This window comes from Acinonyx jubatus, chromosome C2 (assembly GCF_027475565.1).
Source record: "Acinonyx jubatus isolate Ajub_Pintada_27869175 chromosome C2, VMU_Ajub_asm_v1.0, whole genome shotgun sequence".
Lineage (NCBI taxonomy): Eukaryota > Metazoa > Chordata > Mammalia > Carnivora > Felidae > Acinonyx > Acinonyx jubatus.
The window spans coordinates 126,757,392-126,776,634 of record NC_069384.1 but is presented as its reverse complement, the minus strand read 5'-3'; the positions used below and the strand labels follow the sequence as shown (position 1 = coordinate 126,776,634).

At 46.8% G+C, this 19,243-nt stretch overlaps 1 protein-coding gene across 1 annotated transcript in view; it reads right to left on the bottom strand.

The window, feature by feature from the left end:
• SLCO2A1 (solute carrier organic anion transporter family member 2A1) overlaps nucleotides 1-15,389 on the bottom strand; it is an 82,420-nt gene extending 67,031 nt beyond the window's left edge. Inside the window, exon 1 of the mRNA XM_027061811.2 lies at nucleotides 14,574-15,389. Within this exon, the coding sequence (XP_026917612.1) occupies nucleotides 14,574-14,669 (96 nt within the window). The 5' untranslated portion in view covers nucleotides 14,670-15,389. The remainder of the gene's footprint in view (nucleotides 1-14,573) is intronic.
• Between the last annotated feature and the right edge of the window lie 3,854 nt (nucleotides 15,390-19,243).

The following is a 19,243-nucleotide window of genomic DNA, read 5'->3' as shown; positions in this document are numbered from 1 at the left end:
ATTACCTGCTTTTGTTTGAAAAATCTCTAACTTGTCTCCCTGAATTATTTAGTTATAAAATTTGAATTTGGTGGCAATTTTCTCCTAGCATTTTGAAAACTGTTCCATTATTTTCTAGTATCTATTATTTATTTTGGGAAGACTGGTGTTGGTCTAATTGCTGATTCTCATAAGTAGTCTGTAACTTCACCATAGAACTCTTAAAATTATTATATTTACTGTTCTGCAGTTTCAGTATAATAAGCAAAGGTGTGCTCTTTTCTTTATTAAAAAATTTTTTTAAGTTTATTTATTTTGAGAGAGAGAGAGAGAGAAAGAAAGAAATACCAAGCAGGCTCTGTGCTGTCAGCACAGAGCTGGATGAGGTGCTCGAACCTACAAACAGTGAGATAACAACCTGAGCTGAAATCAAGAGGGGGTCACCCAAGGACAGAGCCACCCAGGCTCCTGGAGGCATGCTGTAATTGTAAATTCCTGTCAGAACTTATGGTGCTTTCTTTATATCATGGTGCCATATGTGTTCTCAATTCTGGAAATTCTCTGTCATTTCTTCAATAGTGTCTGTCACCTATTCATTCTACTCTCTTCTTCGTTGTTCATTTCAGACCTTCATTGAACTTTGTCCTTACTGTTTCCATATCTCTTACCCTGTCCTTCATAGTCTCCGTTTCTTCATTCCTCTGTGCCGTATTTAGGGTGACTTCTTCAATCTTATCTTCCACTTGCTAATATCATTAAGCGCAGGTGTGATTAAGTTAAGGGTTTCAAATTGGGAAATTATCTAACCTGCTATTTAACCATTCACTGAATTTTTACTTTCTATATTTTTTTATTTCTAGAATTCCCACGTTTCTCAAAACTGCCCATTCATTTTTCAGAGTATTTGTTCTTTCTTGGTATTTTCTATTTCTTCCTACACCTCTTTAAGCATTTTAATATAGTTTTTATAGTCTCTGTCAAAATGTTCCATTATCTCAAAATCTTGAGGTGCTAATCTCCCCCATTGATATATTTGCTGCCTGTTGTTATGGTGGGTCATTTCCTTGTGTAACTTTTTTGTTGTAAGCTCCTCTTCCAAAGGCAGTCTTCCTTGGGGATTCCGGTTGGTCTACATTATAGAAGCATCCTTCTGGAGTGGTTTCACTTTTGCGTCTACCAGATGGCAAAGAGTTATCACCAGCCCCCTAACAATTCTTATGCTAATTTATTTGCTTAGAGATTCCCATATCATGTGGATAGTATAAATTCTGTTTTCCATTCCATGTGGTACAGACTTGGGGTTTTGATTTCTTAGAGGCATTATTTTACCCAGAGGTCCTGTTAGAGATCAGCCTCTTTGCTGTCCCTAGGGTGGTGGGCAGAGTTTAATAAGTTCCCTTCTCACCAAGGGGCCAGCTTTAGGCATAAGTCTGAGGACCAGCTCCCCATGTCATCGTTGCTATCTGTGTGATTACTAATATCCAGTCTCCATTAGGGCTTTCTTCAGGGTTTCTTTACTGATCCAGTCATACCACACACACTTTCCCCCTCAATCCCTGCTGCAGGGTCAGCTGGTACACTCATTGTTTTGGTATTCAACTCATTCTTCATTTCTTGCACCTGAAAATTTCACTTTCTTGCAAGCTTGGCTATGCATTTAAATATTTGGTGGTGTTCTATTTTATGCAGCGTCTCTCGGTATTCATAGTATGAAGTCCCCTGTTATGTGAACCCATCATGCTGATGGAAGCCATAATTCACTATAGTTCTTTATGATCCATCTTATCCTAACCAGCCAGAGCCTTTAAAAGAGAGTTACCTTGTATGATTTGCAGCTGTGTTCCCCATGGAGAGATTATATATCAGAAGTATGAAGGTGACTTTTTAGAATCTAGAGTTCCTGGCCCCCTATGTATTAAGCAGAATCCAGTTCTGTCTCTACCACCTTCTCCCTCATAAAACCCAGTTCGGTACCCTCCTATTTGACACATTTTGTAACTACATCTATCTGTGCATCTGCCCATTGTTTATATCTCTCATGAGAACATAGCCCACTCTTTTTCGTTCATTGTTGTATCTCCAATGGTTGGTGGTAAGTGATCAGTAATGACATGTTGTGTGAATGAATGAACAAATGAATGCATCTCAGGCAGCCATTCTGACACCGTTCTTGCTCTCAAAGTTCTGAAATTCCTGCTGAATACACCAGCAGAGTGCTATCTTACAAACAGTGGATAGTGAATCAAGGCTTACCAAATGACTGGGTGAAAATTCACCCAGGGATGTCCCCACACCTTCCCAGGTATAAAAGTCCAGGCTCAGGACCAGACCCCAGGCAGCACTTAGCAATTCCTGTCCCAGCCTCTATCCTCACTGCCTCCTTCTCAGGCCCTCTCTTCCTTCATGGCATGGAGCCCATCAGATATACTCACTTCCCTAAGATGTTTGGCCATCTTTAGGGTTAGATTCCCAAGCTCTGAGCCAGCCTCTCAGAGTGGGCACTAGAAGAACAGAGAGGGAAGCAGACAAACACCTCTCAATCTTCCCAAAAAAGAAAATGTTCCATAGGTTAACCTCTCTCTTAGAATTAAAGTATTGTTATCTGACTTTATCTCCAACTCTGAGGAGCCATAGCACTCAAAGGCGGTAACAGATTAATGCAGGGGGGACAGTGATGGAAACTGCAGGAATGGTCTTTCTAGAGAAGCCCTTGCCCCTGCCTGCCATCCTGGCTTCATCTTCGGTCCCTCTTCAGGTATGTGGAGACCAGAGGTATAAGATATAATGGATATAAGTCCATTATATGGATATGCAGTCCATCTTATATTGCATTTCATATATCACAGCAGAATGTCTCACTGCAAAGGGGATTGTGGGGGTCACCACAGACTAGAGTTTTTTAGTTGGCAGTTTTTTCTAATTACAAGTCCAGGACCTGTTTACTGCAGAAAAATGGAAAATACAGAAAGTCACAAGGAAGGAAAATAAAACCATTTGTAGGCTTCCCACACAGAGAACTGTTTGGCTATAGACCCTCTTCAAGTCTTCTTGTGACTTTTAAAAATGTGGATCATCTCTACATCTGGTTGCCTATCCTGCAGCCTCTGCTTAACATTATAGAATGAACCCTTCTCCCAAGTTTAAACTATTCTCAATAGAACTTTAAAAATAATTTGTATATATGCTACAGATGGATGTCCCCTGATGTATTTGACTCTCCAGTTGCTAGATAAACAAGTCACTTCGTCATTATAAGCTTCTGAGCATTTGAGTCACATGATAAAATGTTGTTCAACTGACTGGGTTTCCATTTATTCTTCCAGGAAGTGTTTCTAAGCCACTTGATGGCCACCCCCACCCCAGGCTGAGTCCCTGGTCTAAGTGCTTGTGTGCTGTACAGCTGGAGTATCTGTCTAGCCTTATCAACATGGGTGAGGGGACGTGCAACAAGGAAAGCTGAGGGGGATGCCTGGGTGGCTCAGTCAGCTAAGCATCCAACTCTTGATTTCAGCTCGGGTCATGATCCCAGGGTGGTGGGATCAATCCTTGTGTCAGGCTCTATGCTGAGCATGAAGCCTGCTTAGATTTTCTCCCTCTGCCTTTCTCCCCCAGTCTCATTTTCTCTCTTAAAAAAAAATAGAAAAATAAATTAAAATAATTTATTTAAAATAAAGGTTCAGGTTTTATTTATTTTTATTTATTTATTTTGACAGAGATAGAGAGAGCAAGTAGGGGAAGGGCAGAGAGAGAGAGGGAGACAGAATCCTAAGCAGCCTCCATGTGCTGTCAGCACAGAGCCTGATGTGGGGCTCAAACTCACAAACCGTGAGATCATGACCTGATCCAAAACCAAGAGTTGGGCGCTTAACTGACTGAGCCATTCAGGTGCCCCTATAAAAAAGGTTTAAGAGAGGAAAGCTGAGGCACAAAGAATTACAGGGCTACCAGTGCCAAATTTGGCTTGGGAAAATAAAATACTACAGACATTAGCAGCCCTGCTTGTGTCTGTTGGTATGGAGGACTGAAGTAGCACAGTCTGGCTCAGCTGCTTGGGGTTTGTGGTGTGAAGCAGGCAGCAGTCATAGAGAAGAGAATCATAAGACAGAGTTCCCAGATATCAGCTTTGTCACTGTGTAATGTGCCAATTCCCAGGAGCTTCCTGCCAGTTTCCTCCCCTATAAAATGTGGGTAATATGCACCTTGGAGCATGGGAGGGAGGCTTTAGTCAAGATAGCATTTCTGAAAGGACCTAACCTTGTCCACTTATTATTTCACTAAATTTGGCACATAATGGGTTCCCCCAAATACATGCATTTGCATTCACAACTAAATATCCCTATGCCCCCATATATTGCCCATATGTATGTGCCCTAATAAAATGTATCCATCTATGTTATGATAGCTCAGAAAATCGTACCATAATTTTTGCTAATAAAAATGTGTTGCTGAGGGTGGGAATTCTGAATTTGTGATTTTAGGGCATCCAGAATAGGTTTGTCCCCACTCCTTGCTAAGTTTACATATTTATATGTTAAATTTATAGGTTGACTCAGTGGGACTGTGCTTTCCTGGGATGCTGACTATGAAGAAGAAGGAGTCTCAGGCAAGTCTAGAAGGACAGCCTCCTGATGGCAGGGGCAATGTGAAATGAAATGGACAATCACAAGGCTATGTAGGCTCACTTTCCAAGTCAGTGACAAGGTCCAGGGGTGGAGATGGTCCAAAAGACAAGGCTGGTTCTACAATAATTTGGCTCTGCCACTTGGGATGGGAGGGATGTATGGGGTGCATCCTTGGAATACACTCCACAGGTATGTTCCTGTTAGCATTAGGCCATATCTCTCTCTGAGGGTCTATGCTGGGCCCTCTGGTGATAAAGTCAGAAGGTAAGTCCCCAGTGAGCCCCTCGTCTACTTCCTCCTAAGAGATGTCCTCCAGTTGGGTGGAGGTCCCCATCATGGGAAGATCTCTGCTGGTTCCAGAAAACTCAAGGCCCACCAGCCTCCACACAGCCCGAGGGTTCCTCATGAGTGCTGACTAAGCTGACCAAGCAGTGACTAGAACCAGCAAGAAGACCTTTGTGATCTGGGACAACAAGAATCAGGGGTCATACATGTCCCCTTAACAACGTCCAACTTCAGAGCCTGGTTCACCTTTCAGAGGAAGGTAGCCCAGACCATCTGGCTTTCCATTTTAACCCTGCCTAGCAGCTTCCCAGTTAGAGGGACTTATGGGAGAGGGGAGACTGCTTTCCACTGGAAACATTGAGAGAGTAGCCAGGAAGAGGGGGTTCTGCTAGCTTCCCTCTGGGGATGTACATGGAAGGATAGGGGCAGATTTTGGCTCAACACAGGAGAGACTTAAAGACTGTGGAGCTTCCAGTCCTGGGCCTGCCTTGAGAGGGGGTGAGTTCCCCATTACTAGAGCTATGCAAACAGAGGTAAGGACATCTTCAAAAGGATTCCTGCTTCTTGGAGCAGATGAGCTTTCTTGTCACTTTCAATTCTGAAATCCAAATATTCTATAAGCTAGGAAGTACTATCTTTCTACATGTCAGTTTTATCATGACTTACATGGATTCTACAACATGAGAAGTAAAAAATGCTGTAGAAATCATGATAAGCAAGGAAGATAGCAGGACCTCGGTGTACAGACAAGGAGTCATGCGGCTTGCTGCTCCACGAGTCCGTCTCCAGTGTCCTGGCTCCCGCTCCTCCTTTCTTTGGAAGACTACATCCCTTCCTACCATAGATCCTTGAGGTTTATTTCCATCACCGGACACCATCCCTGACCCTCCCTCGGCATCTCCACTGCCCCACAGAGGGTGGAAGTCCATTTGTGTACGATGTCACAGCAAGGGAGGCTGTAGGGGACCAACTTGTCCCAATTTGCCCAGAACTTTTCCAGTTTTAAAACTGAAAGCTCTGTGTTCCAGAAACTGCCTTCGTCCTGGGCAAAAAGAGGCAGTTGGTCACATTGAGAGGCAGGGAATTTACAGACTATCATTTATGGGAAGCTTGGGAGCCTCTTAGGGAGCCAAATGCCAAAACAGTAATACCTGGTACAGAGCCTCACATGGTGAATGCTCAGTAAAGGCTTCTCAGTGAGTGAGTCCCAGGCTCCTGCACCAACACTCAGCTCCCGCCAACTCCCTCAAAAGCACTGAGGATCAAAGGTAAAGCAGGAAGTTATCAAAAAGGGCCTGAAGTAAAAGGCAGGAATGATGTAAAACAGAATGAGAAAGTGGTCAATTTAATCCCATCCTGCAAACTCCTTGGCAGTCCAATAAGCAGGGCAAGAGTGGCTCTGGAAGCCTGCTGTCCTCCCAGCCCCTTCCTTCTGCCACCATCCCTTTCCCCCAAGGTCCACAGGGACCTCAGTGCATTCTCTAGCTGGCTCCTCTCCTGGGGTGTCCCACAGGGCTCAGCCCAGGAGCTGTCTGATATCCACACCCCATGTCTGTCCCACTTAAACTTTCTAGGTACCTTTCCCTCTGTGCCTCACAAGCTGGCTGAGTGAACTAACCGGATAAACTAGTTCTGACTTGAGGTCTACCCGTGTTGTGTTTCCCAAACTTGGTATGCCCTACCTGCTAGTCACATCTGGGAGACATGAGCCACATACAGCATAGCTTCTGAGAGTATCAATGTTACTCCAAGATTTGGGGGGAAATAGAACATATTCTTTGGAAACACATACCTATACTGTGGAGGAAAATATAAAATTCACTTGATTTTAAGATTAAAACATAAAATATCACAGAAATGTAATGCTCACATCACAGTTCATCCCCTTCATCCTCTTGTCTACTCATACATGGAAACCTGATCACTCTGTCCTAGAATTCAGGGCATCTTGGTGAGGCAGTTTGAAAAACACTAGCTTACTACAGCCCTCTCTGATAACATCTGAGTCTTAACTGAGGTCCTCTGTGCTCTAGGCCAGCATCTCGCAAGGATGTTAGATGGGGCATTCTTCAGAACATAAGTAGATATTACCAGTGTTTGAGTAAACAAAAGAAAACTTGTTACCAGGACTCCCAGATTCCTACAGAACTCAGGAACTAAATTTGAGGAACAAGCACACTAAATTTCTAACAAAGAGTTAGTCTGCCCATTTTTGGGGAGGCAGGCGGGCAGCCTGTGGGGAGCCAGCACCGATCCTGGCCAGACTGAATGTCCCAAAGCTCATCTGGGATTTACCGTCCCAGGCTGGTGCTGCTCTCCGCCACCGCCCCACCCCACCAGCCACGCCAAGAGCCTCCAGCATCTCCTCTGAGCCTCCTGAGTATCCCGCTCAACAGGGCAAAGAGGCTGGGAGGACAGGCTCTGGAAGAAGGCTGCTCACTGGAGTATCCACCTGTCCTTCAACAGCCAGAGGACACTCCCTGACTTGGTTTCATTCCCCACCCTGGTCAAATGTAATCCATCCCAAACAGGAGGACACACCCAGAGAATCAGTGTCCTCCAAATTGAGAGAGCTGGGGATTGACCAAAGATAACCACCTAGCCTGCACCTTCCACTTCTGCCAGGCTTCATAGCAGGTCTCCCAGCAAAGCTCAGACCCAACTGGTCCTGCTCCCAGTCTCATCTCCATCAGCAACTTAACAGATGAGAATCTGAGAACTTACAAGGACCTCAGAGATCATTGAGCTCAGGCCCAAATGTTTACGAATGAGAGAATCCAGAACCGAGAGGCATTCTGTGGCCATGGGAAGAAGAGAACTAGGGAGCGCGATGACCCTGGGAGGGAATTCCTGCTTGCCATTTACTGGATAGGTGTTCTTAAATGAGCCTCCATTTTCTCAAGTATGAAAGAGAGATGCTGAGCACCCCCCACCCCTTGCAAGGCCATGGTTGAGAGTAGAAAAAGTTTAGGAAACTTCTTTTCTTGATTAACAAATCAAGTTCAAGGGAAAAGACAACTATTTAGCTAAGCCCAGAAGAAAAGCTAGAGCACAGAAATACACAAGGTCCCATCCAGTTACTAAAAGCAAGCCTCAAATTTGTCTTTAAATCTTCCCAAAAGGCAAAGTAGAAGGGAAACTGAATGGGTTATAAAGTATGGTAACCATAAGATAAACACATACCACTGCAGACTGAAAATCAATCTTCTACCTGATCCTGATATCAAGACTTGCTGTATAGATACAGTGATCAAGACAGTGTGGTATTGGCAGAGAGATATACACATACATCTATGAAACAGAACAGAAAACCCAGAACAGATCCACACAAGCATGGCCAATTGGTTTTTGAAAAAGGAGCAAAGGCAATTCAATAGAGTAAGGACAGTCTTCTCAACAAATGGTTCAGGAGCAATTGGATACCTATAGGCAAAACAAAAATAAAAACAAAAAACAAACAAATAAAATAACCTTGACCTAAACTTCATACATATACAAAAATTAACTTACAATGGATCATAGATTTAAATGCAAGGTTATAAAACTTTTAGAAGAAGACATAAGAGAAAACTTTCAGGAACTAGGTTTGGTGAAGAGTTCTTAGACTTACACCAAAAGTAGGATCCAGAAAATTAAAACTTGATAAATTAGATTTCATCAGAATCTAAACAATGTTTTCTGCGACAGACCCTATTAAGAAGATAAAAGATAAGCTACATACTGGGAGAAAATATTTGCAAACCACATGCCCAACAAAGGACTTGTATTTCATATATATAAAGAACTCTCAAAACAATAGTAAAAATTCCGATTAGAAAAAGGACAAACTATAGGAACAGACATTCCAATAAAGAGCACATACACATGGCAAATAAGCACATGAAAAGATGTTCACCATCACTAGCCATTAGGGAAATGTAAATGAAGACCATGCTGAGATGTAACTACACACCTATTTGAATAGCTAAAATAAAAAATAATGACAACACTTGGGGCACCTGGGTGGCTCAGTCGGTTAAGCACCTGACTTCGGCTCAGGTCATGATCTCGTGGTTCATGAGTTCAAGCCCCGTGTCGGGCTCTGTGCTGACAGCTCAGAGCCTGAAGCCTGCTTCAGATTCTGTGTGTGTGTGTGTGTGTGTGTGTGTCTCTCTGCCCCTACCCCACTCGCGCTCTGTCTCTCTCTCTCTCTCTCTCAAAAATAAAAACATCAAGAAATTTTTTAAAAAAGTAATGACAACACCAAATGCTGGCAAACATGTAGAGAAACTGGATTTCTCCTACATTGTTGGTGTACATATAAAACTGTATGGCCACTTTGGAAAAGAGTTTGGCAGTTTCTTAAAAAAAAATCAATATGCAACTACCATACTACCCAGGAAATGCACTCCTGGGTATTTACTCCAGAGAAATGAAAGTTTATGTCTGACCCAAAAACCTATACCTGATTGTTCATATCAGCTTTACTTATAATAGCCCCAAACTAGAAACAACCCAAATGTCCCTCAATAGGTGAATGGTTAGACAAATCACCGTACATCCATACCGTGGAATAAAACTCAGCAATAAAAAGGAACAAACTATTAATACAAGCAACATCCTGGACGGATCTCAAGGGTATTAAGCTGAATGAAAAAAGTCAATCTCAAAAGGTTACATATTGCATGATTCCATTTATACAACATTCTCAAAATGACAAATTACAGTGATAAAGAACAGATTAGTGGTTGTGATGGTAGTCAGTTGGAAGCAGGTGGGCATGACCACAAAGGAGCAGCACAACAGAGATTTTTGTGGTGACAGAAATAGTTCTTGTGTCTTGAGGCAGTGGGGTGGTGGTTCCATGAATCTATACGTGTGACAAAATTGCATGGAATTATACACACACATTATAGCAATGTCAGTTCCCTGCTTTTGGTATTATAGTGCAGTATGTAAGACAGAACCATTGGAAGAAACTGGGTGAAGTGTATGCAGGACATCTTGGCACTGGTTTCCTACGAATATGGGATTGTTTCAAAATAAAAAGTTTTTTAAGAACTCAAAATAAATCAAGCATTGTCTGGTGCTAAGAACTCAGCTTTCTCCCATGGTCCCTTAAAAGGAGCCCCCAAGGACCACAGTGACAACCCATCTGTGCTAGTCCTGTGGGGTACAGACAAGTGTAAGTTCACACAGCTATTTCTTCATGTCCTTTATCAACAGAAACTGAGAGTGCAATGCCCAAGTACACAGCAATGATCTTATGATGTAAAATGGGGGCCAGACTCGCCCAGCCCCAGGCAAGGTCCTCTGACGGGTCCATTGCCCGGGACCATCCCGAGCTTCTCAGCTCCACCATGCCTAGCTCTCTGGCTTTGGCACACAACTGGAGGTCTCCACAGGCCAGTGCCTCCACAGGCAGAAAGTGGGGTGAAGCAAGGGCTGGGGGTGGCTGAACCCATGATACAGCATAAAACCAAGCAGGGATGTGAAGCGGGAGAACAAGGAGGGATGAGGTCTACCCTGGGGACCATGCACATTCCTCTGCATTCCATAAACAGGGCAAAAAAAGGTGAGGGAAAGCCATGGTCCCAACCCAACAGCCCACATCACATCCGGGTCTTCTAGAATGGAAAAAAAAGTCACTGTCACAGACAAAAGAGAGTGATGAGAAAGAGATGAGCTATCCATAGTGTGAGACATAAATCACTCTTCCCTTTGTTCTGTGGCAGTGTAGGTCACAGTTCATCACCAGGAGAAGGGCTCTGAGCATCATCACAGGAGGAAAAGGCTCTCAGTGACCTGTGACCCCACCCAACCAGTTCCCATTGGTCTCCCCTCCCCTGACCCCCACATAAAAGCAGGATGGGCAAGCCAGGCCCTCTCAGGGGATAGATGAATGCTGTCCTCATTCACATCAGAGAAACACCCACCAGCCTGGGGGAGGAGTGGGCACCTCTTAATCCATGAGGTCTGTTAAGTAATTCTTTAGCTCCAGGGATTCTCTTGAAAGTGTTTTCCCCACTTGTGAGCATCAGTTTGGTGGATATAGCACTTTCCTCTGGAAACCAAGAGGTTAAGCCCAAGATGCCTCCCCACAGTTGGGGGTCAAAGGCCTTAGGAAGTTACAGACACAAGCCAAAATAAAGCACTTCTTCCTCATTTTTGGGCTTCCCTCCCAGATCAGAGGTCCCCAGGCCACTCAGGCCAAGCTGTGACATCTGCCTACCCTTTTCTTCACCACTGTACTTCCCCTGCCCTCCATTCCCACTGGACTCTCCCTCACTGATGAGATATGCACTATTTTCCTAAACTGGGACCTGGGGTGTGGGAGTTCATAAAATTTGGGCAGCAATTACCAATCATCTACTCCTTTTATAAGATAACCTCGGTTTGCCCCCCAAAATTTCACTTTAAGAAGAAACAGATCTCTTTGAGGCTGCCAGGATGAGTTAGCCACAAAGGCTGTCTCCTACCTCCCCACCCACACCCCATAATCGCTGAATGAACCTGTTTTTAATTTAGAGTTCTGGATGTTGAACTGGTCTCTCTGACAATGACTAGTGAGCAGGTCTTATGTTTCTTAAGAATCTTGTAAGCCAGAGGCAATTGAGAATGTCTCCAGATTAAACACAATTATATTTACTACTACAGGAGGGCATACAAAAACCTCACCCCATAAGTGAGAGTTGCCAAGCTCTTTTGGGGAGAGTTATGAAGAATGAAAAGGTATAATGAGCCTGTTAGTGACTGGGGATATCCATCCTGCAGCCACCACAGTGACCCCTGCTCACAGCTGGGATGTGAGTGTCACCGGGAACTGAAAACAGTACTGACTCTGGGAACAACTATACATACAGTATCCCCAAGTGCTAAGCCAGAATTGAGCAGCACTGTGTGATGGTGAGGGCAGGGTGCATGGTCTCTGACCCTGCAATCTCACATATCTGGTTCCTCTACACTCCACCCCTTTTTGGCTATGTGTCTACACCTCACTAAGCCCAGTTTTCCTCATCATTCATGGGGACAGTAATAATCCTCACTAGATAGAATTGTACTGAGGATTACATATGGGTGAAATATATCCAAAGTTCTTGGTACATCCAGATGGCTTCATTAGTGTTAGCTGCTATTACCTTTATTTTGGACATGACTGCTAACTATAGTTTCTCTTAAGTATGCCTCATGTGAGGCATAATTGGTGAAACAACAGATCCTAAATGATATTTAAACAAGCAGTCCTGTTTGTTTAGGCAAGAACTGACATTTTATTGATGTCAGTCCTGGAGAGTCTTGCATGGTTTACAAAACCCTTTTCCTACACCTCATCCCACATAATCCTTAAGGAGCCCCATGAGGTAGGGATCATTCATAGTACCTGTTTTTTGTTTTTGTCTTTGTTTTTTTTGTTGTTGTTGTTTTTTTTTTTTGTTTTTTTTTTTTTACGTAAAGTTTCTGCAGTCCAGGAAAGGTAAGAAATGCTCCCCTTTGTCACCTATTTAGTAAGAGGTTAGATTTAGAGGTGAATCTAAGTCCCCTGGCCTCATTCCCTTCCCCTAAACCATACGGTATGTGGGGTTTTGCAGGAATGTCATAAAGCCAATTGGTTACTCTGTCCCAGCAATGAGGAACCCAGAAAAATGATGGGTCCTTGGGCTGGGCATCCCCTGTTATCCTCCATGTCACACATGTCACAAGACATGTGCCATCCATACCCCAGTGAGAGAGTGCAGGGCGGCCACTCAACCAACCTCTCATTGGGAGGAAGGAATCTCCCAACAAATAGCAACCCCCCAGACAACCATTACCACCCCCCCCCCCGGAAGAAAAGGCTTAAGTGAGTTTAATGGAATTACAGGCCCCAGATTTGCCTTGAGATATCCAAATTGTACCTGGTTTCAGGTTGATTAAGTGAAGCTAAGTGTAAGTCTCTCCAAACTCTGGTCTCAGCATTACTATGGATCAGTGGAGGTAATAATTAAGAGAATTTGATTTTTAGAGTTAAGAAAAACTCTTAATTGGTATGAGCCTTCAGGAGGCCAACTGGCCTGGGTCTAGGCCTCAGTCACTTGTGGCTAAATCATCAACATGTGATAAATTATCTCATTTTTATGGATCTTCAAAGAAACTGCTGCCATAAACTCATTTTAGGGATTCAGGGTGGGTCTAAATGAATCAACCTCATGGGGGGTTACCCTTGCTGTCAGGAAACTGTTCTGGGACAATCTATCCCTCTTGCCCTTGTTGGTGAAAATAGGGAGAGTTTGCCCCTACCCTGGCTCTTTCTTGGGCCTCTTTCTTTTCAGACCACCCAACTGTTGCTCCCACACTTTCCTCCCAGTTCCTAATTTATAAACACCAAATTTGCTACAATTCTCTACTGAAACTTCTCCAAGACTCTTCTGAATGGTGGGACCAAAGCCACACACAGTGTTTTGGCCATCCAGGTCTAGCCAAAGGTGAGGCAATTTGAGGATTATCTGAAACCATCTCAAAATGTCTATGTCTTATTTACATCCAACCATGGAATCAACTCAGCCTTTATTTATTGTGGTGTGGGGATAGAGCAGAAGCAGAAGTGGGGATCCCAGCTCCTCTGCTAACAATATGAGTAAATACATTCGTGGGATTCACTGTGACCTCCAGATCCCTTTCTGTTCAACACTCACATCATCAGTTCACAGAGACACTCCTCCCAGACCATCCCTTTAATCGCACCACTGGAAGCTTTACCTAGCCCCATCTGACTGTATGATTGTTGGAAACAACTTCTCTGCACCATACCTAACCACCCCCCTTCCCCCACTGTCTCCAAGGAGCCCTCATGTGGACTCTACAGTCCTCACCATAGCAGCTCTGTCCTCTCAGGACGTGTACTTCTAGGTCACTTCTGCTCAGGTAGAACCAGTTAAAAAAAAAAAAAAAAGCCGGTTTCAGGCTTCAACTGTTCCAGGCCTCCCTGGCCTGGTGAGGAAGCGGTAAACATTCCCGACCTCCTGGGGAAGAAAGTGTCCTCACCATAGAGCCACTCCCCATAACTTGCTAGGGGAGAGGCACCTGCTTAGATGTTACTGAACATACCGCGAGGACCTGCTGCTTTCCTGGGGCCGTTTCCAGACCAGGAAGCACGCAGGGTTGGTTGCCAACCCGGGGGAATTCTGAACCCTGCGCGCGGCAGAGCGGTAGGGTAGCGGAGCCCCTGTACCGCTGCTCGTCGGGCAGAAAAACATCTCTTCTGCCACCCACCCCAGGATGAGTTAGGCTCTGCCCTCCATCTCAGAGGAACCACAGCCCGGCACCTCCAAGCTCACCCCTTCACGAAGAAACTGCCCTCAGGAGACCGAAAAAGTGTCCCGCGAGATGTTCTTTTTTCAAAGAGGAAGACGCTATCCGACCAGAGTTGAACCTATTGGTTCTGTCATTGTCCTGTTTCTTAACCCCGACGAGGGCGTGAGTATGTGCGCACACACACACACACCCGTGCACACACGCGCGCACAGACACACGCGCGCACACACTCCCAGAAAGAGATCGCCAGTCCAGGCGCCCCCAGCCCGCCGCCAGGCCCGCAGGGATGCGTCGCAGAGCGCGGCACTGAGGGCTGACGGAGAGCCCCGGCGCCCCCCTCCCCCGCCCCGGGCTCCCGCAGCACCCCTGCCCGGGCCCGCCAAAGGTGCGCCCGGAGGTCGAGGGTTCTCCGCTCACCTTAATGTTGCTGAAGACAGAGCGGGGACAGCGTCCGGCTGGGCGCGAAGAAGCGTCGCTGTCCTGGCGCGCGCCAGGCTCGGGCCAGAGCCCCATGGTGGCGGCCCCCGCGGGGCGGGACGGCGGCAGGCCCCGGGCGGGCGGCGGGGCGAGCAGGGGCCGGGCGCCTCGGGCCGGGGCGGCCGCGCGGGTGGCTGGTGAGAGCGGCGGCGACGGCCGCAGGAGGCTCGCAGCGCGGAGACTGCGCGAGCGAGTGCGCGCCCAGAAGTTTTATAAGTGGCCGCCGCCGTCGCCGATGATGAAACGCGCTCTCCCTCCTCCCTCTTTTCCTCGGCTGTTGAAGGCTCTGCGAGCCCCCGCCCCCGCCGCGGCCGCCCCTCAGACAGGTGTGACGCGGCGGCTGGCCGCGCGTGACTTCGCTCCCGGCCCGGGGTCGCCTCTGCTCCCGCAGCTTGGCTAGGACCCGCGAGGCTTGACCGCCCCGGAGAAGGTCCCGCCTGCTGGGGAGCCTGGAGCGGCGGCCCCGGGGAGGGGAGGTAGTGGCTGGAGGGGCAGGGGACGATAGGAGGGTGGGGGCGCCTGCGGGACTGGCGGGACGGGGGGTGCAGCGGGGACCGACAGGCGGGCGACTGGAAGGGACCGGAGAAGAGGTTGGCAGGACTCCGGGGGCAGGAGGAGAACCGAGGGGGTGCTGGAGGGGCCAACGGGAACCAGGGAACTGGAAGGGGAGCGGGGTTTCAAGAGGAGAGGGGTGCAGCGGCGCCCCTCCCGACGCACTCGGGGAGATTTACGGAGCGGGTCTCTGCTTGTTTGCACTTGCCGAAAACCTGGGCTCTCAGTTCCGGTGATGGCTCTGAGACTCGCTGAGGCTGTTTGTGTCGAGGACTGATTTATATTTAAACTGCTCTTTGCGCTGGAGAGGGGGCCGCCCGGGCAGGGCCCGAACTCTCTGGACTTGAGCCAAGGTAAACTTCGGGCGCTGTCAAGTGTCAGCATGGCTGGGTCTGGCCTGAAGTACTGAGGGCCAAGAGAGAGGACCCCCCGTGGACATACAGGAGGCATCCCACTGGCCTCCTTCTCAGGGCTGGAATAGAACAGCAGCTTTATTTTTCCCCCAAGACTTTTTCCACTAGAATTCCTACTGCAGAGAAGAGAAAGAAGGTGAGACTTTTCAAGAGAAGGATAAGAAAGTTATGCCAAAAGCAGCTGCAGTAAGGAATCCAATTCTGGAGGTATTTTTCCAGCTCCCTAATCCCTGTAGTCTCCTTATGAGCCAACCTCTGGAAGCCCACCCTGTCTCCTGGAAAAGCATAAACCCACCTTCAATGCCCAGGAAACTTTGGCTAAGACAAAGACCCACAGGATGATGCCTTTCTGGGCCTGGTCTGGGCTTGTCCTCTGTCTGTGGGCTTCCCCTATGCACCTGTGGTCCAAGAACCCTGGACACAACAGCAGGCAGTGCTGGAAGAAAAGCCATTGGACAGTGGACCGCCTCTGCCCACTTCGTTCACCCACAGAGTAAAGGGTATCTAGAGAGGCTTTCCAGAGCCCTGCAGCAGCCTCAGACCCCAGAACAGGCAGGAAACTCCAAGTCACTAGTCTACCCTCTTAGAGAACTTGGAGCACAATGATGGCTGCCACCAAGAGTACCCAATGTATGCTGCAGTACTCACAGTGTATTGTGCCAGGCATTATGTTGGGTAGCCACACGCATGATTCCATAGAACCCCAGGGTTAGCCCAACAATTATAGGTACGTATTACTATCTGGATTTTATAGATGATGATGCTAGAGAGGCCAACTAAAAAAAAAAAAATGAGTGAAAGACAAACAGCTAGTAAGTGATAGAGCTGGAACCTGAGTCCAGCTTTGCCTGATTCCAAAGCCCAGACTTGAAGCACTATGCCCATTGAAAAGTTACCTATTCCAACACACTCATTCCACAAGTAAACCAAGCAGAGAGCAGAGAAGGCCCAGGCCACAGGCACATTGCACCTGCGATAACTAGAGTTTCTTCCTCAAACCCTGAGTGAGGCCTGGTCATGGTCCTCTGATAGAAACCCAGGGAGAGTCAGCTTCTCCAACCCTCATTTTATCCTCCTCCATGAACCTTACCCTTTTCCGGGTAAGGTTGTCAGGACCAGCATCATCTCCAAAGGAAAGGCATATTCAGAAATGCTCCCAGATGGTTATCTCTGCCTTTATCTGCTCTTACGAGGGGGGGTTAGCTAAATGTAATGGAGACCTAGCCAAAGTGGCTTCAATGAGATTAATATGCCTCTCATAATAAAAGCCTGCTAGTAGGCAGTCCAGGGGTCATGACCTAGGCCCGTAAGGATTCTTTAATGTGTGGCTGGCTCATTGTCACAAGATAGCTGCTCCACCTCCAGCCTCTTCTCTTAATTCCAAGAAGGAAGTGGAAGACAGGAAACAGGAAGGGGTTGTGCTCACATCAGGGAAGCAAATCTCTTCCATGCATGCTTAGCTACCAAGACTAGGTCACATGGCTACCCTCTGCAAAGGGGACTAAGAAATGTAGTTTACGCTATTGCTACCTCCTGAACAAAATTGGGGTTCTATTAGGGAAGAGGGGAGAAAGGATATTGTGTATTAAACTTACAGTGTCTGCACAAAGAGTAACTCATTTCCTAAAAGCACCCCCAGGGTCTGTTTCCAAGACCCTTCCCAAATCCTTTGATTTCAGCAAATATTTCTTAACACTGTAGAAAAAATAAAGCACAGGGACAGTTCCTAACTTCAAAGACTCCATGGTCTCAGGGTGGGGAGCAAGAAAAGAAGCATTATGCGTTGTAGAAAGAGAACATAGCTCTCTGTTGTGCACAGACGCTATGGGGGCACAGAAGGGGGCCCTAATTCATTTTGGGGCAGGAGGAAGGCTTCCTGGAGTAGGAAGGGATCCTCAAGCTGAGACCCAGGGACTAGAAAGATTGGGACAATTAGGGTAAGATTTATCTAAATCTGCTCCATGATTTCAGTCTGGCTGGAGACCCAGGGACAATGGGAATGTGATGAAGAGGCTGGAACATTGAGTGGCATGCCAGGAAGTGTGGGCCTTATAACCAAACACAATAGGGAGCCAGTCTGATAGCTGGGTAGGAGAGCATTGGGGCTATCCGTGGAAGGAACCCCAGGAGCTATGATGAGGATGTATTTTGCAGCAGTGGGGAGTGTGGTAGGGGAGAGAGAAAGATGTGAGAGACATTGGTAGGAGATGGCACCCAGGTGTTAGTGAGGGAGATGTTAGGGACAACTCCCAGGATCTGATTGTATTAGTGATGCCAACTCCTAGCAAATAGAACCCAGAGAGAGCAGCAGCTACTGGGGAGGGGGGGTATGCAGGGAACCCCCCGCCCCCCGAGCTCATTTTGAGTTCAAACTGCCTGGAAGTACATGCAGGTCTAGATGCCCAGCAGGGATGTATAGGGGTTCAGTGCTCAGGGTGGGCACTGGAGATTGGGTCTTGGACGTCCCACATGGAGGTAAGCCTCGGGAACAGATGGGTCTCCCAATGAGAATGTGTTGACAAGAAGTAGGTCCAGGACCGGCCATAGCAGTATTCAGAGGTGGCACAGATTATGGAGCCAGCAAAGCAGACAGAGGGGAGAGCCCAGCAGACAGGAAAGTAAATCAATAGAGAAGCGTTGCTTCAAAGAGAAGGTCAGGAAACACATCCAGGTTGTGGAGGAGGGAAGATAAGACCTAAGAATGGCCATTGGTCTGGCCACAGGCTGGCATTGAGGACCTTGGCAAGAGTGTTTCCAGTGGGCAGAGATCAGAGTATGGGAGTTGAGGAGGAACTGCAAAGGAGCTATCAGCAACTTTCCCAGAGTTGCAGAGGGAAGAAAGGGAGGGAAGAGCTTTGGGCTCTCCTCTCTGGCTGAATCTCCTGCTTTCTCAGGTTTCGTGCTGGACCAGCTGAAGGTTCACACCTCCCAGCTTTTGCTCATGCTGTTCCCCCTGCCTGCAGTGCTTGCCTCATAGTACGTATTTGGCTTCTACCCTTCAAGAGCAGCTCCTGTTACTACCTGTTCTGGGCTTCTGTAACAAGAGTAGAAACATGCCTTGCATGGTGCAGACCTGTCACATACATTATCCCTGCTTTCTCAGGAAACTAGATGTCATTATCCTCATTTTACAGATGAATAAACTGTAAAGGCTCAGGGTTCTTCCCTAGTGCATACAACGTGTCTCTGCCTTTTTTATCACAGGTGACAATAGAGACAATACATATGGTGGTTAGGGGCGCAGACCTTATAGTCAGACATAGATGCCGACCACCCTTCTCTTCAGCTGTGTTTGTTACCTTAGAGGGCCTGTTTAACCTTCCAGATACCCAGTGCCTTCTCTTTAAGATGGAGATATTAATGTGCACCTTCCGGGGCTGTTATAGTGTATAATGAGGTATCTGCTCTTGCTGTGATGGTTGGCAGTGTTGATGGTAATAAGTGTGCTCTATATCTCTTTTTCTTTTTCTTTTTAATTTTCCTTTTAAAGTTTATTTATTTTTGAGAGCGAGAGAGAGAGACAGAGTACAAGCAGGGGAGGAGGGGCAGAGAGAGAGAGGGAGACACAGAATCTGAAGCAGGTTTCAGGCTCTGAGCTGTCAGCACAGAGCTTGATGTGGGACTCAAACTCAGACTGTGAGATCA